The 25,889-nt window shown below is 40.6% G+C and overlaps 1 protein-coding gene across 7 annotated transcripts in view; it reads right to left on the reverse strand.

Annotated features, from left to right (window-relative positions):
* The window catches only part of LOC147176438 (membrane-associated guanylate kinase, WW and PDZ domain-containing protein 2-like), a 324,669-nt gene that overhangs the window by 97,684 nt on the left and 201,096 nt on the right, over positions 1-25,889 (reverse strand). For 6 of the 7 annotated variants that reach the window (XM_086072679.1, XM_086072680.1, XM_086072678.1 and 3 more), the window contains exons 4-6: positions 24,119-24,343; positions 17,362-17,590; positions 14,318-14,397 (exon numbers count right to left, since the gene is read on the reverse strand). In XM_086072679.1, coding sequence (XP_085928805.1) covers positions 14,318-14,397; positions 17,362-17,590; positions 24,119-24,343 — 534 coding nt within the window. Of the gene's footprint in view, positions 1-14,317; positions 14,398-17,361; positions 17,591-24,118; positions 24,344-25,889 lie in introns of those variants that run through there. The other variant, XM_086072683.1, reaches the window with a different exon arrangement.

Here is a 25,889-nt window from a genome sequence, read left to right on the forward strand (position 1 = left end):
CAACTATCTCAGCTTGGCATACTCCTTTCAGAGGATAAAGAAGATACGACAAGGAACTGTTATATTAAGTGTCTAAATGTGCACTGTTTGTGTTAAAATATCAGTTACTTAAGGAGTTATCTACATTACTAATTAGGTGATAGCATAATTATTACAATTACTATTACATTACCAATTAGGTGTTTCAGTAGACTAAAGGCCTAAGCTTGGCTGTTGTAGTGACTTTTACCTTGTATTTTGAATACACAACCTGTAATTCTCCTAGTTTTACATTTGACAGTTTACGACAACTGGGAGAGCCATTAAATGGCTGGAATCTCTTTTTTTAGGTATTGTTTACTAATTGCCGAAGAGCTGATTATTGGGAAGTGAGTTGAGTTCAAAACACCATACTGAGCTCATATTTCACAATTGCGTTCACAAGTCAAAGCAAAGAACAAACAAAACAAATTGGCCAAATGACAACTCATATCTCAAAAAATGCATAAGTCGGGTCACTCATAACTCGAGGCATCATAGCATCTGTTCCATAAACCTGTATTAATTTATTACTTGCATTGGGTCCTGTCCATCGGAGATGTGAATTGATTTATGAGATATTACATAGCTTAACACATTCCTACTTTATCTTGCTGGTGGCACCTTATGTTATATCACAGACTAATGCTTGTCGGGGTGTGAATTGCCTAGTACCTGGCGATTCGATTCGTATAACGATTCATAGGTCACGATTTGATTCGATGCCGATTAATCCCGATACAAATCTATAAATTGACTATTGCGATTTAAAAAAAACCCTCAAATTTTGAAAATACTAATCAGTAAACTTGTACATGTACGCTGTAAGATTTGTATGAAAATGTATCTATTTATCTGAAAATTCAGGCTTATAACTGAGCCACTGCATTTAACAAACAGGTTGCAGTCTGTTTCATGTTTGAACAGCACTGAAATAAAATATTAAGAGTTAATGTTCCATTAATATAACATTCTTCTATGCTTAATGTGTGTATCCTAACCGTAAGTAAGGCGTTTTGTTGAATATTTCCATAAAAAATTGAGGTTTAAAAATCGATTCGGCCGCATATTGAATCGATTGGAGAATTGCGCGCTGTAACATCGCGATATATTGCCGAATCGATTTTTTCTAACAGCCTTATTACAATGTGTTGTAAATTTGGTAACTTTGAGCGCTAAAATGAAGTCAGCAGGTTCTAGTGCATTATTTATTTGGGCTCCCGTGCTCTGGAATGCCAGACGGAAATTAGTCTGGCTACATCAGTCGAAATGCTTAATTTTCAGACTTAGTTCTCTTTTCTATACTCTTTATTTACTTATTAATCTTCATTTAAAACCCTGGAAGTCATTCTGGTGCTTTGAGGGGGTGGGGGGTCTGGTTGACTTTCTGAGGGGCCACAAGCATTTATGGCCCCCGATGGTTTCTAAAATTGCAACATGATAGTGGTAGTGCTAAGAGGTACATTCAGTCAGGTCACTGAAGGCCAAAGTACCAAATACATGGCTGACAACTGGTTACTGTCCATCAATAATCTCGGTCGAGTGTCACCATTGATTTCCTAGGGCTGACGAAGCAGCAGTCATTGGGAAATGGGGTGGTTAAGCCTAAAAATAACTTTTAATTGAACTTACTTATGTTAGATTACAGATTGGAAACCCCCGAGGTGTGCTAGAGTTTTTTTATTTTCCTTCATCCCTGCAAGATCCGCTGACTGACAGACGCAAATGAAAAAACAAGCTGCACTACTGTGTCAGTCAAAGACAAGGCGAGCGCTGATTTAAAAATCCATTAAGAGAGACACAAATAAATTTGTGATCACTGGCCCTGGACAAAAGAAAAAGAAAAAAAAAGGAAGTAATAGCGAATTAGATTTTTGCTGGTGAAGTAATCTTTACCTCAGTTGAGCTAAGAGATGAAGAATGTCAGCCATGACGGCAGTCTGTGCTGTGTGTCTAGCGGAAGTAAGACTGTGTTTGCGTAGAGCCCAGCACCGTACTTGGAATTCTGGGCACACTTTGGCTCTTTACCGGGCAGGGGTGAGGGAATAACAAAAAATGAACAAGCGAAGGGGGGGAAGAGGAGGAGAATAGATTGGGGAGGTCTGTGTGTTGGGGTACGGGGGTGGCGAGGCAATTGAGACGCGCAGAAGGAACTGATTAAATCTGTGGAGATTCACTTCATAATCCACGACAGCAGTGGTGGTGTAGGCTTGCCTGCTGCTATCTTGCTACTATCGATTGACAACAGTGAGTGATCTTTTTCTTTCTAAAAATTATTTAATTTGCCTCAAAAGCACATCCACAAATTGTATTTGTGTGTGCATATAGTGGAACCTCTAGAGCTGGACTAAAATTCGATTTTATGAATATTAGATCACTTTCTTCTAAGGATGGACAAACTTTTTTTCTATTTTCAGAAATCGCCTGTGTGTCTTCTTTTGGAACAGAACAATGAACTATGAAATGTTATGTGGTTGCCATTTCAAAATGTTAACACTATTCACTGTTGAATGTGTATTATGTGTGTGGGCATTTCCACACTTAAAATTATTTACGCATACGAACCAAATCAAAACTATTAAGCTGAACGGTTTTAACGGTTTTCAAAAACCGTTCCACTCCTACATGTTTCTTCAAAAGCTTTACTAGTAATGACCTTATCCTTGTTTGATTGGTCTTTGCAAGACCTGGTTAAAACCAAATTAGTTATTATCGCTAAATTACACCTCTCCTCCTAACTTTGTGAGTCGCCACATGTTGAGCATCCTCATAAGAAGGGCGTGGGTGTCGCCCTCATTTCCAAATCTATATTTAATCTTAGTTCTCGCTCTGACAACACCTTTAATACATTTGAAGTGCTCTTTATGCGATCCACAGCCCTACCGTCCTTCTGGACCTTACTCTGACTTTGACTTTTTTCTGAACTTGTGGCTGACATAGTGACTTAGGCAGATAATATACCAATTATGGGTGACATTAATATTCATATAAATTCCTGTCATAATAATAATAATGCACTCGAAGATGCTTCACAGTGACCGGGTTTCACGACCGAAACTTTATGGTTTCTCCCTGTCAGGCGCGTGCACGCTCTCACTCTCGCTCCGTGGAAGCGCTGGGAAGGCGAAAGTGTTTGGAATGTTAACATTGTGAACATTTTTTACTGTTTCAATTTATATCTTAACCGTTTTGATTTTAGTTAGAGTTGTGTAATAATAAGACAACAGTTAATTCAAATGTTATTCGATGTATAGTGCCTTCGTTCTCTTCTCTGGGAAAGAAATGTCTAATAAGGTTTCTGTTCTTATCTAAAGGAGTATATGTTTGGAAGTGCAAGCAAAGTTTCTGTCCATAAATTATCCGGTCCAGGAAGTGCCGGGACCAATTATTTTCCTACATCTGGAGTGGACTAAGATACGAGCTGAAGATTTATTATCTGTTTTTGTATTTCACTCTTCCCACAAGGACACGAGACAGGAGGGGGAGACTATTTTCTGTAAACACTGTTTTGTATAAGTTGGGATGAGCCCAGAAGGAGGGCACATTTGGAGACCACTTCTGATTCAGTAAGGGTCCTAAATGACTTTAGAAATGTCTAAATAAAATCTCTTGCAAGAAAGCCCCTTCACTTGATCTCAACTTTGAGTTTTATTTCAACACGCAAGAAAACAGAGAACGTTTTCTATCAGAGTGTTTCTACAAGTCCATGGCAAAAGCGTGTGGCACAGCAAATATAAAAGTGTGTCAAAATAATAATAAACCAATACTGCAGTGCGACCCTGTGTCTCCTAGTTGCTCCTTTTGTTAGACCATCGGGCCGAAAGTTTGGCGACATGCAACGGGAGTTGTCCACTGAGGTGACTCTGACCGAGGTAAAAATCTCCTCTGCGTCCCCCGATCACGGTCAGAATACCGAACAGGAAAGGATTAACACTGTCTAGTGTGACAAAAAGGGCAAAACTGAAGTCGCACAAACGTCACAGGAGAACGTGGATCAATATTGGAGCAACGTTAATATTGGAGTGATGAAACGGGACCCACAGATTGCTTTCTTCTTTCTAAAAAGGTAAGACCTCATCACGAAAATGCGATAGGGACTATTTATGGTCAGCAATGCACAATACAACTACCACTAACATCTCGGCACTCTGGGCGAGTGTACGTCGCTGGCTTCCATTCCGGTTTTCGTCACAGGGGTCGCAAATCTGCAAAAACTCTGTATCTTGCGACATGGAGCTTTAAGTCAGCGAACTCGCGTTTATTAATAACCAAAACAGTTTTCCACCGAACGCGTTGACATCGAAGGTGCTCCCTCACGGAGGTCTTTTTCTCTCTTTTGACTCACGAGTCGCGGCCATGCACAGTGTTGCGTTTATGAACTCGGACATAGCAAGACTCATCAAAACTTGACAGCTTTGCCACAAGCCCTCAACGGCAACACATTACAATAAAGCACAAAATAGTTATAATATGCAGCACTGCTTAAAAAAGTTCCTCCTAATGTTTAAGGATTTTTTTATTTTTATTTTTTCATTTCAGGTGCATACCACATTTTGTTTGTGTAGATCAATAGTTGGATGGATGGATGGATGGATATTTTCCAAATTTTACTCATCTGATTTCACTACCTTCTAGACCTACATTAAAAAGGCTTAGTCCCCAAGAAGTGAAATATAGTTTTTTTTGTTCAATTTTAAAATAATAAATATTTACAGCAAAAATAAATAAAAATCTAAAGCCACAGTATCACAATCAATTTATAAACATGTCAGAAATTATGGTAAAAGCTGCAAAATCTAATCAAAATTCAATGTACTATAATCTTAATTTAACTTCATTACTAATTTGTACAAACTTTTATAGAATTAAAAATGTAAACTAATGATGTTTTTAAAACGAACAGCCTCTTTTTGGTGCAATATGCTGCTATTTACATATTGTCGCTGTCCTGTGAAAAACACTTATGTCCAACTTTGTAATTTTTTTAATTTTTACGTTTATGAGATTAAACTGATTGCAGACATCCCCAAAACGTAAAAAACTAACAAAAATGGACATAAATGTTTTTCACAGAACAGCGATGATATGTTCCGATTAGTCGACTAATCGCAACTATTGTTGGTGATTAGTCGACTAGCAAAATAATCGTTTGTGGCAGCCCTACTCTGCAGAAACATTTAAATCTCGTTTTAAGACTTATTTTTACATTATTTTTCTTGCTTTTGGCTGAATTACATTGATTGGCCTGTGCCCCTTCTCTCTTTTTTGCTCCCAGCTTAGAGAGAAAGTTAGGTATCAATGACCAAATTGGATGCTGCTGTACATATTTTGCATAAACTGACTGGGACAAAATCTGAAGCAGGCCACTACACCTCGGAGTTGTTGCTATGGAGATTTCTGCATTGACCAACTGGGCCTGGTTTGGAGGAGGACCCACTTCTTTGATAACGTCTTCTTGCCGTGCTTTAATTAACTTAGGGGTGGGCGATCTTGCAAAAATTGAATATCACGATTTTTTAATTATAAAATCACAATTTCGATTTTATCACGATTTATTTTGATTAATATGAAATAGATATTAAATTAGAGTAGTATTGAATAAATACTAGGCTCGTAAGGCTACACTTATTCGTTTGTGAAAATGAACACTCTAATAAAAAATACCTTTGGTAAAGAAAAATATTAATTATAAAGCAGCAAAACAATAACAAAAGTCAGAGTTCTGTTTTCAAGTAGTGCACTGTATTCAAAACAGTGAATGTCTTAAAGTGCACAGAACTTGGCTGGTATAAAGTCATGTTTAAAAAAAAAAGAGAGAGAGTAGAGAGGAGCATGTACTGTAACCACAAAGTTAAAACAAACTGCTGATGGTAGAAAAGTAAAAAGCATCTTTTATAAATAAAGTTCATCGCGGGTTATGTAGTTTTCGATGGTCTGAAGGGGCCTTAAATGCAACGCAGACTCTGGCATGGATGGGTAACTTTGCAAATTGGCATTACGTGTTAGTTCGCCGCTTGACCTGATCATTTTACAAACGCTACAGGTCGCTTGTAAAAAAACAAACAAACAAAAAAATGCCCATTTTGTCTATCCATCCATCCATCCATTTTCTTAACCGCTTTTCCTCACAAGGGTTGCGGGGGGCGCTGGAGCCTATCCCAGCTGGCTTCGGGCAGTAGGCGGGGTACACCCTCAACTGGTTGTGCCCATTTTGTATTTTTTGTATTTTTTGCACCACAATTTGCATACATGCAAGGAATGGTGATAGTTGGGGGGGGGGGGGGGGACGTACGACTTGGAGGTATGGAATCAGAATCCTGCCAATACTCGAAACCTCATAATGAGGGTTTGAATCTCCCAAAACATTTTTGTTTGACTGAATTTTTTTTTTTTAATCCCCCAAAATATTTTAAAATGACTGAAAAATCTCTGAAAAAGCTTTAAAATAATAATAAAAAATGCTAAGAAAAGACACATTTTAAAGTATGACTTTGCAGTGTTTCACCCACAAATTTTCACAGGTTTAAAACGGTCACAAGCTGAGTTTCAAAAAGGCTTTTTGGCATTGTTCTCCCTGTGCAATTATTTGTTTCCCGTGTTAAAACCTGTAAATGGTGATCATTTTTAAAACATAACTTTAATGTTGAAAGTCTGAAAATGTTTTCCATTGTTATTTTGAAACTGTAACTCATAGTCCCATTCAATTACACAACAGCGCCGCTCACAGGACCATGGAAGAACACTACCAAAAGTCTGCAAATACTCGTAACTAACAAACTTGAAGGCACGTGGTGGTGGTCGTGGTGTGTGTCAGTCCAATCATATTTTCTGTTTGCTGAGCTGGGTGGGTCTAAAAGCCTAGATACACCAATCCGACGTCGGCCTAATGTGACCAACGCCTGCCCCCTGTGGCACGTTGCGTAGAAAAATTATTATATATTATGTAAATACACACCGCACCGACTATTACGTACCTTCAGCGCATGCGCGAGAATTAATTTCCCTTCGTACCATCGGCGGCGGGAGTCATTATTCCTAAAGGCAACCGCAACCTCTTTACAGGCGCGGGATATAAAAACGTAAACAACTCATATCGGTGTTGATAGCAGCGTAAACGCGGCGGCCAGCTGGTGAAGCAAAAACGGGCGCTGGAACAAGCTTCGTCCCCTTCTCGTTCCCGAACGCATGGATGTACTCCGTTGTGGCGTATCCTGGACCCTGTCGACTCCTGGCTGCTACCGATCGTCGGTTCACCCGAAAAGCTTCGGCTGTGCTGCCCTCCGCGTTTTGGACACGGTGCCGCTATGATTGCATTACTACCGCCTGGCTGTGCTTAATTGGACGCTCCAGGGACGTCGGGCCGAGGTGGAGGAACGGCGACTATTTAAAAAACAAAAAAACAAATTCAAGTCTAAACGATGTTTATTTACCACATCGATCACAGCTTTGAAGCCACCTTCTTTGAAGTCGGCCAAACTGTCACTGTGCTGTGCTGTGTCATTTACGGACCTCCAAAATACAATCAGGACTTTTTAAACAACTTTGCAAATCAAATATGATCATATCCTCTTCATGGGGGACTTAAATATTCACGTGTGCTGTCCTGAAAAACCATAAAGTTGAGTTGAGTACTGTTTATCCGCGTTGTCACTTGCTCTTCTTGCCCCGTGCGCTGATTCGCTAGCTAACAGTTAATCACAGTGATCAAATGCCCCCGACGCCCGACGCCGATTCAACATGTCGAATATGCTGGAAACGCTCCCCCGATGTATTCCAACTCAACCCGACTTCACGACAGTAATTTATACACTGATCAGACGACGCATGCCGTCGGCCCAACGCTGTCCGACTCCCGACGTCGGATTGGTGTATCTAGGCCTTAACACTTTGTGGCCAATGACTGACGGTGTCGGCATGCAAGTCTGCCAAAAGCGGACTTGTTATGTGCACATAGGATTGATGTGGAAAGGGAGCAAAGCTAGAAGTTTAGGAGCAGGGTTCAAGTTGTTCTATCATGGTGTAGAAGACAAATGAAGTAGGAATTATTGTGAAGGAAAAGTTTGTTAGGAACGTCCTGGTGATGAGCCTGAAGCTAGGAATCGAAGGTGTGATGATCAATGTTGTTAGTTGTTAGTGTTGTTAGTGTATGCGCCACAGGTAGGATATTAGCTGGAGGAGGAGAACTTTTGGTTGGACCTTGAGGAAATGATGCAGAGCATCCCTAGAAGTGAGAGAGTTGTCATTGGTGCAGACTTCAATGGACATGTTGGTGCAGGAAACAGAGGTGATGAGGAGGTGATGGTTATCCAGGAGAGGAACGCAGAAGGTCAGATGGTGGTTGACTTTGCAAAAAGAATGGAAATGGCTGTTGCGAATACTTTCTTCCAGAAGAGGCAGGAACATAGGGTGACCTACAAGACTGGAGGTAGGAGTACACAGGTAGACTGCATCTTGTGTAGACGGTGTAATCTGAAGGAGATCACTGAGTGTGGAAAATAAGTGAAGAAGCGTGTGCAGGCAGGCTGAAATGAGTGGAGAAAAGGGTCAGGTGTGATGTGTGATAGAGTTTCAGCTAAAATGAAAGGAAATGTTTATAAAAGTGTGGTGAGACCAGCGATGTTGTTTGGTCTGCAGACCATGCCACTGAGTTACAGACAGGAGGCAGAGATGAAGATGCTGAGGTTCTCTTTGGGAGTGACCAGGATGGATAGAATCAGGAATGAGTACATCAGAGGGACAGCACATGTTGGAGGCTTTAGAGATAAAGTCAGAGAGACCAGACTGAGATGGTTTGGACATGTCCAGAGGAGAGATAGTGAGTATATTGGCAGAAGGATGCTGAGTTTCCAAATGCCAGGCAGGAGGTCAAGAGGAAGATCAAAGAGGAGGTTTATGGATGTAGTTAAAGAGGACATGAAGGTAGTTGGTGTGAGAGCAGAGGATGCAGAGGACAGGATTAGATAGAGGCAGCTGATTCGCTGTGGCGACCCCTGAAGGGAAAAGCCAAAAGGAAAAGAAGAAGCGTCTGCATCGAGCATGCAAAGCCCACGGGATCAAACAAGCATGCACGTTAACTAGCTTTTAGCTAACGGAGGAAGAGAGAATGTTGGCAGTGTGGGAGTATTTTTCATTGAAAACGGAAAAAGACGTTAAAGCGGAGTGCAACATTTATCATGCACAAGTTCTCCGTGGTGGAAAAGAAAGGGAGAAGTTTATATACAACAAACCTCATTAAGCATTTGAAAAAGTATCACAAACGACAGCATTGGGATTTTGAGAAGAGCATCGAGGCGAATAAACAACTCTCCGGCTCCCTCGCTGATTGCTGAATTTATTGTGCTTGATGACCAGACCCTGTCAGTCGTTAGTAATGTCGGCTTTAAACGTTTAATTGATCACCTCGAGACTCACTACGTTATGCCGAGCCGCCACGCCATCGTTGATAAAACTATACCGCGGATGCATGGTGAGGTTCGAAGGTGTTTAGCAGCTTATGTGGCAAAATATATTGCTGTTAGCTTAACCACTGGACATCTGGAGCTCAGGCCATCGTCCGCTGTCATTAAAAGGATAGTTCAGCTTTTTGGACATGAATCTGTATTGCATCCTCACCTACAGTGGTGTGCAATCAGCACTGACTTACCGCAGACAGCGAGATCTGGTCCGGTTTTGGTCGAGACGAAAGAAGTCAGCTAGTTGACTGGTGTGTAGCGATTATTTGGTTTGCCGTAATGGCGAACGAGAAATTTAGACGGTACTGAGGGGAGTTGTCATTTCCTCAGCAACCTCTGAGGGCACCACGTTGACTTTGCTTGTTCATAGGAGCAAAATAAACAATCAAAATCCTATTATCAAGTATTCATAATCTGAAGTTGCTACTTTAGTTAATCATGAAGTTCTTTGCTTTAATAAGAGAATTACTAATCCACTCAGAAAACACAAATGATTCGGAACATATTGAATTTCTAGACAAATTTATTGAGTAAACACACACATATATCAGTCACAGCCTAACCTATTAATGAAACGGAATAAAAATGAGAATCAAAGATAAAAAGAAAACATGCAACCTAACTAACTAAGATTTAAAAAAAAAAAAGGGGGGATGAAAAAGGTAGATGGGGAATAGAGATGGAACCTGTCAATCCTTTTATATTTGAATTAAAGTGCACCAGTAGTATATGGTCAGATTGCAATTAAGGCGCACTTACGGACTGGTTCAGGTGCACGGGGGAGAGAGGAACTCGGCGAGCGTCGATCCTCAGTTGAAGAAAACTCCGTTGGAGGCGAACTGGGCGTTCGGCGCACGCGCAGCTGGAATGCTGCACTGGAGTCTCTGGCTGATGGTGATGGGCGCACGACTGAGAGGCCGCTGCAGGTCTCCGGGTGGTGGTGAGGCATGCGCACAGCGTGGAGGCCGCAGCAGGTCCTTGGCTGGCACAAATCCCGGTTGGTGGTGATGTGCTTGTGCGGTTGAGAGGCCGCAGTCAGTTAGTTTGGGTGCTGCAGGGCGTCTCGGGCGCACGGCTGGAGCAGAAATGGGTCGTTGGCGCGCAGCGGCTCGTGCCTAACAGTCGTCGTGGAACCGTGTCGGCGGGGCACTGTGTGATTCAGAGAGCGGAAGGTAGGTGGGTCGGCTCTCGGCAGGAACAGTTGTTTTGGGACGCTCAGTGTGGTTGCAAATCCATGCGTGATGCGTGCTTGGCGACCACGTTTCTAGTGATGATCAGGAGAAGTTCATGGGGCAAGAAGAGCGAAGCGGGTGAGGAGCGAAGAAGAGGGGAGCGAAAAAGAGGGGAGCGAAAAAGAGAGGGAAATTCCTTCGCGCGCTGGCTTTTAAACTGTGTCCCAGGGGGTCGGAGTATTACTTCCGCCTGCTTGAAGCAGACTTGGTCAACTGAGACCAAGCTTTTGGGATAGGACTTGATAATTTTTTTTCAGAACTGACAAGCCAGATGCTTCATTTATCATTCTGAACACATTTCAAACATTACCGCGATCATGAAGTTATTGAATCAGCTAAGCTTACTAATTAGCTAAAGTTAGATGGCTGCAGAAGTTACACATATCATTCATTTGAGATAGACATACAGGTTGTTTACAAAGCTAAACAACAGAAGTTACTTGATGTCAGTCAAGTACATAGAGTCCGTTTATGTCCCGAATTATGTAGACTTCAGATTAATTAGGAGCGGCAGGATTCATGTGGATAATACCGATAGTGAGCGCTGGAGGGCACTGTTGTACCGTATAACTTCCAAGGGGCGTTGTTTCCAAAAACACATGGCTGATTCCTGTGCATAGCCCAGACCATAAAAGTGGTATGGGGACTGATAAGCAGTCTTATTGGTAGTTTGCTTGCTAAACAGGCTTTCAGGTCTCGGTAGGTGCTGAGGTATGTGTTTCCTGTGGGTTGTAAAATGAAATCCAGGGTTGAGGCTTGCACACACATTCCCCAGGGGGAAGTGTTTAAAAAGGCAAATAAAAAAAAATTGAGGGTGACAGGCAATATTCATTACAGGTGTCACGGTAATAAAGCGTTTTTCTTCTAAAAAATAACATGTGTTCAAAAGAGTGATACATTTGCATCACAAAATCGCAAACAAAAAAAAAGTCAGACTCCATTACCGCCGGGCACTATTTTTCTGTTCGTATTACTGTGCGGCGTACTGCATCCAGCTGACAGACGCTGCATTCACTGCAATTATAACTTTGAAAACTCACGATAACATGTCGAGAGAGAGAGAGAGAGAGAGAGGGAGAGAGAGAGAGAGGGAGAGAGAGAGAGAGAGAGATATTGATTTATTAAAATGCAGTACATACTTATATTTGCAGTTGAATTTAGGTAACTCAAATTTTGGAATAAATGGGTCATATTTTCTCATACCTAATGGTGCTGATTATTCCTTATTTAAATAGTGTCACTTGATCAAGCTTCCAAATGTTCAGAGTTTACAGATTTCAAAAACTGGAAACAAATCAATGCCCAGGGAGAACAATGTCAAAATGCCTTTTTTGAAACTCGTTTTGAACCTCTGAAAATTTGTGGGTGAAACACTGTAAAGTCATACTTTAAAAAAATTGTCTTTTCTTAGCGTTTTTTTTCTAAAGCTTTTACAAAGATTTTTCAGTCATTCAAAAATATTTTTGGAGATTCAAACCCTTATTACGAGATTTCGAGTATTGGCAGGATTCTGATTCCATATGGCAGCTCGTAACGCGGATCCAATGTCATACGGCGTGAGTTTGGTGAACGCTTCTGTCCAGTCTGCTATTTGGAGGCGCAGAGGAGCTGTTGTCGCTGCTAATTATTAGCTTGGCTCTCAATGTACTGTCCGGGATGCTGCCGTTTCAGGTGATGGAATTTCGTAGTGTTGCTGTAACTTGTCTTCATCCTCGCCTTGCACACTTTGCATATGATTTTCGCTTGATCTTTGTCGTGAAGCCAAAACACTAATATTATGGACGATGAATTTCTGAACAAACTTGCTCCTCTGCCATCAAGCGCCATGCCTCACACTTGTTCTTTAGTGGAAAACGCAAGCGGGTGGGTGGGTGTGTGAAATCAGGGCAGGCTACATGGCTGTTTTTTCAGTCAGTGGCCCAAAATTAGCTCAACGGTCAAATTATGCTGAAATGCTTTACGTTGCGATCAGATGATTCCACAGAAATGACAGATCGTGTACCCTGCATTTCTTCTAACAATCTAATATCGTCATTTCGCCCACCCCAACTTTAACTCAAACTAGAACAACCAGGATTGCGCCACAAAGGTTGCTAATGTGCTTAAGGCTTTTAGTTAATATTCTACATCAGGGTGTGAACAGACGCTTTTGTTTTGGAAACAAGGCAAATAGTGGCACACATTAGGGCGTGTGATTGAGTCACCACTTCGTTGGGATGACGATAATGGTCAACTCTCAACTCAACTATTCCACTCTACAGTATTAACACACAAAATGCACAGAGTTGTAACAAATGTTTAGACATTATATTAGTGAAGAGCTTCAAGAACTTTCTCAGCGTGGAGCCTGGCCTGTTTCACGAGCTGCATCCAGAAGGACACCAACCCAAGACAATCTCTGGAGCCTGGTTTAAAGCATGACCAGACAAGTTACAACTTGGCTAGCAGCAGCTCATCTGGAAGATGGCTTGTTGGTCACACATCTTTTGGTGAAATATGCAGTTTAGAAACCAAAATATGTGACCTATGTGAATCATGGAGATCCGACTAGAAAGTAAGTCGTATTGACCTCAGGTCACAAACTACCCACAGCCTTCCTATTTAAACACCACATCAACAATAAAAACGGCTAAACTTATCATACCGGATCTACCTTGATGCCGACGCTCGACTTCCTGTCCGGCTCGTGTAATTTCTTCAGCTTCATGAAAATCCGCATACTATTTTTTGACCCATGAGGACCCTTATGTCACATGTTGTATCGCCCCCACTGTTTTTATTCATCTCAGTTGGTAGACATTTTGCGCTGGCAGCAAGTAGCAAAATGGCTGCCTACTGAAATGGATAAAAACTGGTGGATTTTGCTTCTTAATTCTCATTCCACAAATGCAATATTAATCAGAAATTCGTGTTTAGACTAGTGGGGGTGCATAGAACATTATTATACAGAAAACCTTTGTGTTGACTTCCCATTTAAATCCAAATTGGCCACTTGCAGTGTAAATCCAGCCTTAGCTTTTTCAGGTGTGATGAATGTTGTTGTCATGGAGTGTATGCTATTGATGGTTCTTCCACGCTGACATTTTTAAAAGTATCTATTCAAAGTGAAGCATTGTTTATCCTGGCAATCCACAGTCCAAACTCCTGGTTGTCATGACAACTGTTATGATGAGGGATCTTCCCATCCCACAGCCTTCCTATTTAAACACCACATCAACAATAAAAACGGCTAAACTTATCATTGGGATAAACGTGCTTTTTTTTTTGCATTTAACGTCATACACCGTCATCATCATCGCAGTTTCATAATTAGTGCGTGCGTGCGTGTGTGTATGCATTTGTGTGAAGCTACTGCCACAAATATCACTTTCATAAGCTTAACTTGTCATCTTTGTCAAGTTTACAAAAGGAAACAAATCACACTTGAGTTTTAGAGCACGCCCGGGAGACTCACACCTGTATAAACAAAAGTTTTGTACCACAGCGTTAAATCGACAAGCAGGTAGGAAAACAGCAGGAAGTGGTGAGATGAAACACTCCCCGCAAAACAACCGGCATCTCAACTCTGATACACACAGATGCAGAAATAGAAGGATTGTAAAATTTGGCACTCACCATCCTCCTTGCATTCTTCCGGAGGCTTCGCCTTCTTGGCCAGGCGAGGATCCAGCCATGATGTGGTCTTGGTGTTGTGACTGCACGACAAGACGACGAGCGAGAGAAGATCATTAGATCAAAGTAACACTAACGACCCGGATCCAAGTGAGCGGGCCTGATTAGCAAATATTATCGTGCATCAATTATTCATTAGAGAGGCTAGGCGGTGCTGCGAAGCTTACACAATAAACCACACAATAAGAAGAAAACGCCAACTTCTGCCAAGGCAATGAGTCTAATGCAGAGGAGGCAAAAGTACAAATGCTCAGCACTCAAGTAGAAGTTAACAAACTGTTTGTACAGTATAAGAAGTTGCTTCAAATATAGTAGTCTGGTGCATTATGTCATTTTGGCAATTTCTGTTGCCAAAATTGTTTGTATTGTTTTTTTTATTGGCTCTGTTGAGGTTCAAATAAGACAAAAAGTTTGCCAATTTTTCCCGGCCCTCGACTCCATTTTACATCAACATTTTCAAAACAGCCTGCTCTATGGTGAATATGCCACATAATGACATTTCTATGTAACACACAATCACAAACTTTGCGTCTAAACCTATGATTTTGGTTGTGACAATTGTTCTGGTATTTGTTGTAGTGACAATGGAGTACAAGCCATCTTGAAAATCCAATATGGCTGCCAGAAAATGTGAAACTTCACAGCTTATTTTTTTTTTTTGCCTAAAATTTGTTTTGGACAAGAGTCAATAACCATGTCAAATTAAGGTTCAGCTGTTGTTATTTTTATTTACATTTTAACATGACTATTTTAAAATTCCAAAATGGCTGAAAGTCCTTCAAGTACTATGTCATATATATGTGACTTAAAAGAAACCCCGACTGTAACGACAAGTTCTCTATATGATTTATTTGTTTGTTACTGTCATAACTATGACACCCAATTCACACTGACTGTGGAACGGCCGCGGTGCGTTTTCTGTACGGCCGCCGCACGGACTGCACTTCACACCGCGTGCGTTGCATGAGCTGTCCGTGCCTGGAATTCTGCACCCGCCAGACCACAAGATCACGGGGGTTCACATTGGAGAGTTGAGTTCACGCGATAACAACTGTGTATATAGAGTCCTATTGGTAAACAATAGCCACACTTGCCTGTTGTCACATGATCGATATGCTTTTGGACATTATTTCTGGGACTTCTACCATGGCTCTTCTATCATGAGTAAGTACGTTTTGTGTTTAAATAAGAGTTATTTTGTCATGTTTAATTTATTATGAGCTTATTTTTTTTCTCTTAAATGTCCGACTCATGTTATGCTATATAGTTAGCTAGCTTCTCTCCCCAAAAAATTAGTTTGCAAACGGTTTTATTTTGAAATATACCGGATCTACCTTGATGCCGACGCTCGACTTCCTATCCGGCTCGTGTAATTTCTTCAGCTTCATGAAAATCCGCATGCTATTTTTTGACCCATGAGGACCCTTATGTCACATGTTGTATCGCCCCCACTGTTTTTATTCATCTCAGTTGGTAGACATTTTGCGCTGACAGCAAGTAGCAAAATGGCTGCCTACTGAAATGGATAAAAACTGCTGGATTTTGCTTCTTAATTCTCATTCCACAAATGCAATATTAATCAGAAATTCGTGTTTAGACTAGTGGGGGTGCATAGAACATTATTATACAGAAAACCTTTGTGTTGACTTCCCATTTAAATCTAAATTGGCCACTTGCAGTGTAAATCCAGCCTTAGCTTTTTCAGGTGTGATGAATTTTGTTGTCATGGAGTGTATGCTATTGATGGTTCTTCCACGCTGACATTTTTAAAAGTATCTATTCAAAGTGAAGCATTGTTTATCCTGGCAATCCACAGTCCAAACTCCTGGTTGTCATGACAACTGTTATGATGAGGGATCTTCCCATCCTCGTACAACAAACGCTTGACAGCGTCAAACGCTCATTTTTTTACCACCACTTTTTCTCAGAGGGGAACTTACATTGGCTCTATATATCTTTACTTCTTCCTCACTAGTTCAATGAGACTCACTTTCCACCTGGATTCTAGGCTTCTCGGGCGGAAGGTATGACACTTAGACTACTTTATCCCGCAGCATGTTTTTATGTTACTCCTCCGCTGACTTGAGTGAAAGGCCCAGCTGGGGAATTCAGCTTTTTACACTTTCCTTGCAACCTGGTGGAACGCTATGGTGGATTTCGACACGGTTTTACAATTTCCAGCTCATGAACTTTTAGGAGAAACTCCCCAAACTCGTATATTTCTACACCAATCCTCTGCACTGAAGGCAAGAGAGGATCTGATCTGACTGCACTATTGTGTTCAATATACTGTGTGTGTGTGTGTGGGGGTGTGTTTGCGTGCGTGTGTGTGTGTGTGTGTTTGCTAAATGGTGGGGACCATATTCCAGGTTTTTACTATCATGGTGGGGACTACCTGTCCACCACCCATCCTTGTGGGGCCATTTTGGTGGTCCCTACTAGTCCAGACTTCTTTTTTTCTTTCTTTTCCACTGATTGTCACACCCACCTAAGTGGGGTGAAATTCTTTCGCATTTTGACCCATCCCCTGAGGGAGCGGTGAGCAGCAGCAGGAGCTGGGAATCCAACCCTTAATGCTGAGTGTCAAGCAGGGAGGAAAGTGGGTCCCATTTTTTATAGTTTTTGGTATGAGCCGGCCGGAATTGAACCCACAACCTCCCAGTCTTAGTCAACGACATGGCCTAATGCTAAATAATTTTAAAACGAGAAGAATCGGGAGGAGAAAAACGCATGCACACGCACAGCCAGCAGGTAAACAATATTGGTTGATGATGTCATATAGGGTTTAGCCGTGGCGATAGATCCGCTGGGACAATTTTCGGTGTATAATAAAAAATCATTAAATACTCAGTTAATATGCATTGATTCGAGGAACCATTCATTGTGGCATGTATATTGTTTAAACAACATATTAAAATTTGTGCCACTATGTCACAAACACTTTAAGTTGCCCATCACTGTAAAACTATGCATGTTTTTTGTCTTACTCGATGAAGTAGACCTCCCCTTTTTCCGTGTACGCCATCTCCCAGTTGTCAGGCAGAGGACCCAGCTCTTCCTCGTCCACATCCGGGACTTTGTTGGGGGACTTGTCTGGAGATTTGGGTGCATCCTCTGCCTCGGTGGGAGCCTCGCACGTGGCTGCCGCTTGGCTGCAGGTTTCCACGGCAACCTCTCCGGACGCGTCCGTGCTCTTGTCCTCGTGCTCACTGGACTCTGCACAGGAAGAACCCTTGCATTACATTTTGGGACAAATCAGGCTTAAATGTTCCTATTGATGCCCAGAAGTCAAATGAAAGAGCCGTGTTCATCTATTCCTAGAACCTAGACCTTCAGGGGAAAACCCGACTCAAACCACATCACAATTATCAATACTCAAAACAAAACAACAACAACAATATAACAGCATGTAACTGTAATGTTGATCATCTGGAGCACTTCAGATCAAAATGTACAGTATCTAATAATATGACAAAAACAGAACAATTTTAAATATATACAACACAGTCGCTTAGAAATGCTGATTATTAAATGCGTTAATGTGTATAGATTGCTATAGACAAGCTTTTGTAGTTGAAGTTGGCAGTACCAAGTTTTGCTCTGACTATCCAATCAGAGGATGGAAAAATGTGGAAGCTACTGGCCCTGTGAGGACAAATGTGATTATGCATATGAGTGCTTAAAGAAACTGTCTTAGTGCTATCCGGGGGTGGGCAAACTCAGTCCTCGAGGGCCGGAGTCCTGCAGGTTTTGGATGTTTTCCTTCTCCAACACAGCTGATATATGATCAGCTCATCAGCAAGCTCCCCATGGGCCTGATAATGATCCTGTTGATTGGAATCAGCTTGTGTTGAAAGAGGGAAACCTCCAAAACCTGCAGGGCTGCGGCACTCGATGACCGAGTTTGCCCACGCCTGGTTTAGGTGATACAGTATGAGACGGCACTATTGATTCTGAAGGCCCTGCGCAGATTAGATTGACATGGCAACACAGAGATGCTGAAATCTGACTGAGAATCTCAGATACACATAGACATACTGGAGGCAGCCTAGAAAAACACTATGAAATGAAGAGAATAGACCTTTGGGATTAAATTAATACAACATCACTGAACATATTTTAGGTTGTAAATGCAAACCCTAACCCTTATCATTAGAAAACATTTTAAATTGTATGAGTGATTTAAGTTAAATTTGTTTTGCGATTTATTGTCGCGACCAGTTCAGATTGTACCCCACCCCTCACCAAAAGTCATCCTGGATGAAAGTGGTCCCTTTGCTACATAATAATAACAAAATGGTGTGGTCCTTTCATCTTAGCTCATCTTCCAAGAAGGAGGAAGTGAAAACTTGCTTTTGAAACGAGTTGTGTGCGCTCTATTTTAGTTATTTCTTGCAAATACTTGGAAATGCCAGTCTGACTCTTTTTTTCGGGGGCTGTGCATGCATACACATACACACACGCATGTGTGCAGACCTGGACTCACACTGCATACACTACACACGGCATGCATGATGAGTCAAAGCTGGCGAGCTGTGAACCTCCAGGAGGGAGAGAGGAGAGGGAACGAGGGCGAGAGGGTTCTGAGGACAGCGAACACGAGGAGCCTTTCAGGGTCATTGAGTGAGTCAGAAACACAAGGAAAGGATTTAGAGAGTGACAATAGATGCCACCAGCTCTTTTTTCGTCACACACATCACATGGGTGGCTTTGGGGGGGGGGGGGGCATGACCAAGATTGGGGCAATAGTTGTGCTTATTTCACCGTAAGTGATGCAGCAAAATGTGGCAAAAGTACAAGTACTGATTCAACTCCTGTAAATAAGTACAAATAAAACAAGTAGGACTGCGCTGTCACTATTGAATATTATTATAATTGATTATTATAATTGATCATGCCATTGATTAACAGATTAATACGATGATGACATTTGATTTTGCAATTAAGTTCGACCAAAACAATTTATTTATTATTATTTAGTTTATTAACCACTTATTATTGTTTATTTGGTATTGTTGAATGACTAAAAAAGCAACTAAACAAATGTTAAGCAATATCACATTGATGTTGTACTCAACAATCTTTTTAAAAGATGACCAGTCTGTTTTTCATGAAGGACTATAGAAATCTTCAAAGAATAATTACTGTTGAGAGATTGAAATCAAAGGATACGGACAATTTTAAGTAAAACAAAGGCTCTAATTGATTACTCGATTATTAAAATAGTTGTCCATTAATGTGAACATTGATTATTTGTTGATTAATCAATTAATTTTGGCACCTCCAACTAAATTCCAGTAATAGTTCCCACAGAGCAGAAAGAACATATAAATGTGAGTATTGATGCTGCTCCCCGTGTGTTAAAAATAGCAGTTGTTTTGAAAGTTAATATTTATTTTAACATACATATATATTTCCAGATGTCGTTTCGCATTATACGTTCACATTAAGCAAGTGGACTTTCATAATGAAAAGGTTTGGCAAAGATTTTGATGTTTAAATGTACAATGTTTAATTCTCTTCTTTTATGTGTCAGTTTTACAGTCAACTTCAAATAAACAGTTTGTAGCAAGCACAGCTAGTCTTCTTTTTATGTCCTCAAAGTGATGTAAACATGACAATCTCCCATTTCATGAAAGTGAGAGAGTAAGCACGGGTGCTAAGAAATACTTTAAAAAGTGTGTCTGAAAAAGTTCAAGCGTGTTTGAATATGTTTACATGTGTTTAAAGTGTGTGGAAGAGGTAATGTGATGTTTTTGGTGGCCACAGCAATCACGTTTCAGGCCACCATAGACATAACTTTCTCTTAAAATGATTTCTCTAGATCAGATTTTCACATACCAGGTGGATCTGGAATGAAACCACTTCAATAAACGGGGTTTCACTGTACTTGTACTTTCTTACTTCCCACTTATCCAAGTGTTGGCTTAAAAATATTTAAGCCAACCTTAATTTTCCATCCTTAGTTCATTCTTACATTGTGTTGGATATTAACTTAAATTTTGTTCGTTTGTTGTTGTTTTTTTTTTAGATGTCACACGAAAGGTCATAAGTTAAAACTTCATCTTTAACTTAAGGATGTAACGAAGTAATTTGTCCAGAACAGGGAAGTGTTATTTTAAAATAATTTTAGCAGTTACAATGTTAATGCAATAGTCATCTGATAAAATGCATAGATTGCCAAGTAAGTAACCTCAATCCCTGCTGTACAGTTTGCAACAATATGCAGGTTATTTCGTTTTAACAGTATGCAATAGTTCATGGCTGGCAAAACAATAAAAAAAAAAACAACTTCTGATCAATGGTTGTCTCATATTGGATGCAAGTCTTTCAGCATCACTGTTAACTGATGCGGAGAGTTTCGCTTCTCTGCTGTGGGAGCAAAAAAAAAAAACACCGCACAGGGATCACTGGAGGTTGTTTCTGTCAAAGGCCAGATGTAGAAGCAAAAATAGCACGACACACGAGGAGGCTAAACACGATGACATGCTGCAACGAGCCAGAACAACCGAGGAGGAGACGGAGAAGAAGGAGGAAGAGGAGGTCAGGAGAAGGAGGAGAAGAAGAGATGGACATATTCATAGAAGCTGAGTGGTAAGGTCAGTGGAGGCACAAATGACATCAGAACAATGATAATAGAACAGCCATCAAGATGCCTTTGAGGCTCGTGCTATATAAGTTTATGGACCCGGCGAAGCCACATCGACCCGAGTCGAGCGTGTTAATGTTGGCAACGAGCGATCTGGGTGCCGTCATCAGGCCAGATTTATAGACAAGCGGCAGACACGAGACGGAATGAAGAGGGAAAGTAAACTCCTTATTTATCCCATCAGGAGAGAATAAAAATGGAATGCAGCCGCTCGTTTTTTATATGAAATTCCACCTCTGCACTCTTGAGCAACAACCCATAAGGCAGTTTGGGGCTCCAAAAATAATTTATTCTTATGAACTTTTCAAGCTTCAAAAAATATCTTTTAAATCTTCTAAATGGTACCTTTGTCATGGACTGAGGGGATCTGTATTACGTTTACTCAGTGGTGTGGTGGTCCCTGGAAAAGTGGGTATACGCTGAGTTATATATATATATTTTTGCTTCTAGAAACATGCCATTTTAGAAATGGTGACGTACGAAAAAGCTGTCATTTGTAATTACGCACAATAATAAAATGATCATAAATTAATTAGGAGCAGTTTGTAATGTAAAATGTATTCATTGTGAGGCAAACATGAATAATATACACTATACAGTATACAATAACTTGGCTGACTTTATTTAGACCTAAAAAATTTAAGAAAAAAGTGGTGGACCACCACACTTAAGCAAAGCAAGCTATGAAGTGCAAGGCTGGTGTGCGTACACTGCTGCGTTCAAGTGCGCCATGTTAAAAATGCCAACTCTTCTACTCCCGCACAGTCACAACTTAGAAAGATGCACTGCAGAACCGAAACACGGCACCAATTAATTTCACGTGAATTGGTGCTAGGTAGTACCGACCCAAATCAATCTCCCCCCAAAAAGTGCCATATTCAATATCCATCCCTAACTGTAACGAACCGGTTGTGGTGTTATGTTCCTATTAGTGCATGCTCCATTTGACGTTCTTGTTTTTGAGTATTTATGAATGCATCGAGGGACTCTGGGATAGAGAGAGGGATAGCCGATATTAGAGAGTTGTCTTCAGCTCGCTATTACATACTTTCTTTTGTTCAGTGTCGGCTACAGCCCACAGTAGCCGTTTGTGTGTCTCAAATAAAGGTGCGCTCACCAACTAACGTCTGCTGGTAATATTCTGGAGAGACATTACAATACATTGGCCTTAGAAGTTTTAAGTGCTAGCCCGTTCGGACCCCCATTGGTGAACTTCAAGTGGCCTGACATAGTCACGTGTTGGCCCCGGGCCATCGGGCCACCCTTAATGTTGACACTTGTTATTTTTATCATTATAAAATCTCCATTAAAATGTTCATTTCAAACTCAATAGTTTTAAATGAGAAGACTGCAGTTAAAATGAAATTTGAAAAGCAAAAATGATTCTGTAAGCTCTGTAAAATAAGAAATCAAATCAAACAAATACTTTCCCTTTTTAATGTAAGATCTCGGGGCGCTGATGAGCAAGTACCGACAGGCCTTTCCGTCCTGTCTCACTCTGTTGGTCATTGTTTTTCATGTTCTTGGACGGGTTAAGCCTGTTCTGTTGCTCTGTACTAGTGTTAATTTCGTTAACGAAAACTAAACAAAAATATTTTCGTTGACTCAACACACCTTTTTCACCAGACGGAAACTAGACTGGAGTCGACTAAAACTCAACAAAAATGTTAAAAAATACGACAACCCACTAGCTCGTAGATGGAGCCATAGTAGCCACTGTAATTGTGTGTGAAGTTGTTTTTCATCAAAAAGATGAGCGAAAATTTTATGTGAAAAAGTTTTAGATTCGAAATGCTCAAAATTATGTGCTAAAAAATGATTGTCCTGAGTAAAACTAGACTAAAACGTTGACATTTTGTTGACTAAAACTAGATGAATAAATTTATATTTTCTTAGACTAAAAAAATGGACTAAAGAAAAACGGAATGAAGTTGACTCCTTGAGCGGGATTGAAACTGGACTAAAACTGAGACTAAATTTAAAAATGTCTGATAAAAGTAACACTACTTTGTACTTGTGCATATGTTCATCCATTCAAATACTTTTAATGTCTCTGATGGTTAAAATATACTGTAGCATATATAATAATAACCATGTTCTTTGGAGACATATTTTGGTATCATAATTAAGAAGAAGAACAACAATAAGAACAGATAAGTGATATATGTCTGTGAGTACTGTCATATGCTCTGTCTGTCTGGGTTCAATTATGGTAATATATTCTAATTTCTGTTATCTTATCTATTGCGTTTTACATGTACAGGGAGTCCTCAAGTTACGGCGGAGTTCCATTCCTATGCTGGCGATGTAACCCGAATTTCGGATTTCCTCGTTAAAGTCGATATCTACATCAAAATACTTTGTACAGTAATTTAAAAAAAACATATTTGTGCATCCCAGAAGACGGCGGAACCAATATTTTGAGTTTTCGCACAGACATTCATTGCTGACAGACGGCGGGGCGGAGCTAATTCAAGCTTAAACACGGAAATGTCACGTGCCTGATGGCGAGCCGACCGGCTGAAGGACGTCTGTTGCTAGAGGTAACAACAACACAACTTTAATTAACTTAAAAATGGCATGATTACTGTGGGAAATCAACGAAAAATAAGGTGCTACGGACGAGGCACGGGCACCAAAACAATGTAGGTCACGTGCGATGTAGCTCGAGGACTCCCTGTATATGTTAACTTTAAGATGTTGGACTTCTGTCAAAATTATATGGCTTGGTTGGAGATTTTCGTGTTTAAATATACAATGTTTAATTTTATTGTATTTTATGTGTCAGTGTTACAGTAAACTAAACTGTGAGAGCTTGATGCAAGCACACTCTGCATCTTAATCGGAGAAATGTGCGAGCAAGTCATCCTTTCATTCCCGTAAGGTGATGTTATATGATCTCTTTCTTGACTCCGACAGAGTGAGAACGCTAAGCAATAGTTAGGAAAAGGTGCTTTAATAAGCTTAAGTGTGTGCTAATAGGTTTAAATGTGTGTTTAAAGCATGTAGGAGGTGTAAAACAAAAAAAAAGAAGACTTTATTATTATTATTATTTTATTTTTTTAGTAACCTATCTGGGCTGTGGTATCTTGTACCTGGCGTGATGGCTACTCCGTTGCCATTGACGACGGGGCTCTCCTCGTCCTCCTCTTCGGGCGGCTCCAGGCTGGCGCGCTGCTCCATGTTGCTGACCGACTGGTTCCTCTTTCTCTTGCCCTGGGCGCTGGGCCGGGCTCCGGGCAGCAGGGCCTCACTCACATTAAGAGGAGGGGCTGCTGGGGACGGTTCTGCTGGTGGTTTGGGTGTTCCGTAGAAGTTATCTAACGTGGAGAGAAACCAAAATAGTTCAACTGCATGTACAATTATTTATTTCAATGGTAATATAACAATTATAAAATAAAGTATTATGAGTTTGAAATTTTATTATCTACAATGGTCATTATAATAAAGCAATTATTTGATAAAATAAATACTTTCATTAAATCTGACCCTATTTCTGCAACATTATAACTTTGCAAATGTTTTCTCGTGATATTACAGTTTTATCTTTTAACATGACGTTACAGTATGTTACAACGTTATGACTACTCTCCTAACAATGACATTATCTCAAAACGTATTATTGTTTTCTCATGATATTGAAACTTTAATATTATGACATTATGACATCATCTCTGAACTTAGTTAGATGTGTTCGCAACATCATGATTTCATGCCATAAACCCACACCATTTAATTTTAATATACTGACATTGTTATTCTCGTGGCAATATGAATTTGACATGCTTTTTAATAAAAAAAATATTTTTTTTTAATTATCTTTATTTTTAATTTGCATTTCTCACAATAAATCACTTGACCAATTATTTAATAAGATAAATAGCAAAAATAAAATAAATAAATAATAAAATACATAAAAATAAAGTCCATCCATCCATCTTCTACCGCATATCTGGGGTCGGGTCGCGGGGGTGTGAAGCCCAGACTTTCCTCTCCCCAGCCACTTCATCTATCTCCTTCGGCGGAATCCCAAGGCGTTCCGAGGCCAGCCGAGAAATATAGTCTCTTCAGCGTGTCCTGGGTCGTCCCTGGGGCCTCCTGCCAGTGGGACATGCCCGGAACACTTCTCCAGGGAGGTGTCCAGGAAGCATCCAAACCAGATGCCCGAGCCACCTCAACTGGTTCCTCTCAACGTGGAGTAGCAACGGCTCGACTCTGAGTCCCTCCCGGATGACTGAGCTTGTCACCCTATCTTTAAGGGAGAACCCAAGGCACCCTGCGGAGGAAACTAATTTTGGCTGCTTTGTATCCGGGATTTTATTTTTTCGGTCAAAATCCACAGCTCATGACCATATAGGTAAGGGTAGGTGTGAAACAAAGTCCTAACTACGCAAAATATTTTCACTTTTATCCAGACTGTCCAAATTATACTACTAAGCACATGCACTAAGAATTGTCTACTAAGTTTTGTGGAACTCTTTGCTTGGGCTTGCGAGTTGGGCACTATCTGGCTGTGATTGACAGCAGCAGTGAAAACTATGATCTAAATAAGCTATGCTATGCTAACTAACCAAATGTTATCCTAGTACATCAGTAGCCTGAAAATCAAACGCTACAATTCCAAATCGGTTAATTCGACAATTCCACTCTTTAAAGTTGTGAAAAGAGCATCATAAATACAAATGAATAGCAAATGTGAAATAACCAGGAAGCAATTTCTTCAACATCGACTTCCTGCAGTTTCACTCTACTTGTGGAACACATTATCTACAAGGAATCAATTACAGAAACAAATGTGCACCTGCTTGGTGATAAAACGCCCTCGGCTATGTCACTTTGCACATGTGTCAAAATGCTCTAACACTC

The sequence above is a fragment of the Leptonotus elevatus genome, chromosome 4 (genome assembly GCF_054856555.1).
Source record: "Leptonotus elevatus isolate MCC_2025b chromosome 4, RoL_Lele_1.0, whole genome shotgun sequence".
NCBI lineage: Eukaryota > Metazoa > Chordata > Actinopteri > Syngnathiformes > Syngnathidae > Leptonotus > Leptonotus elevatus.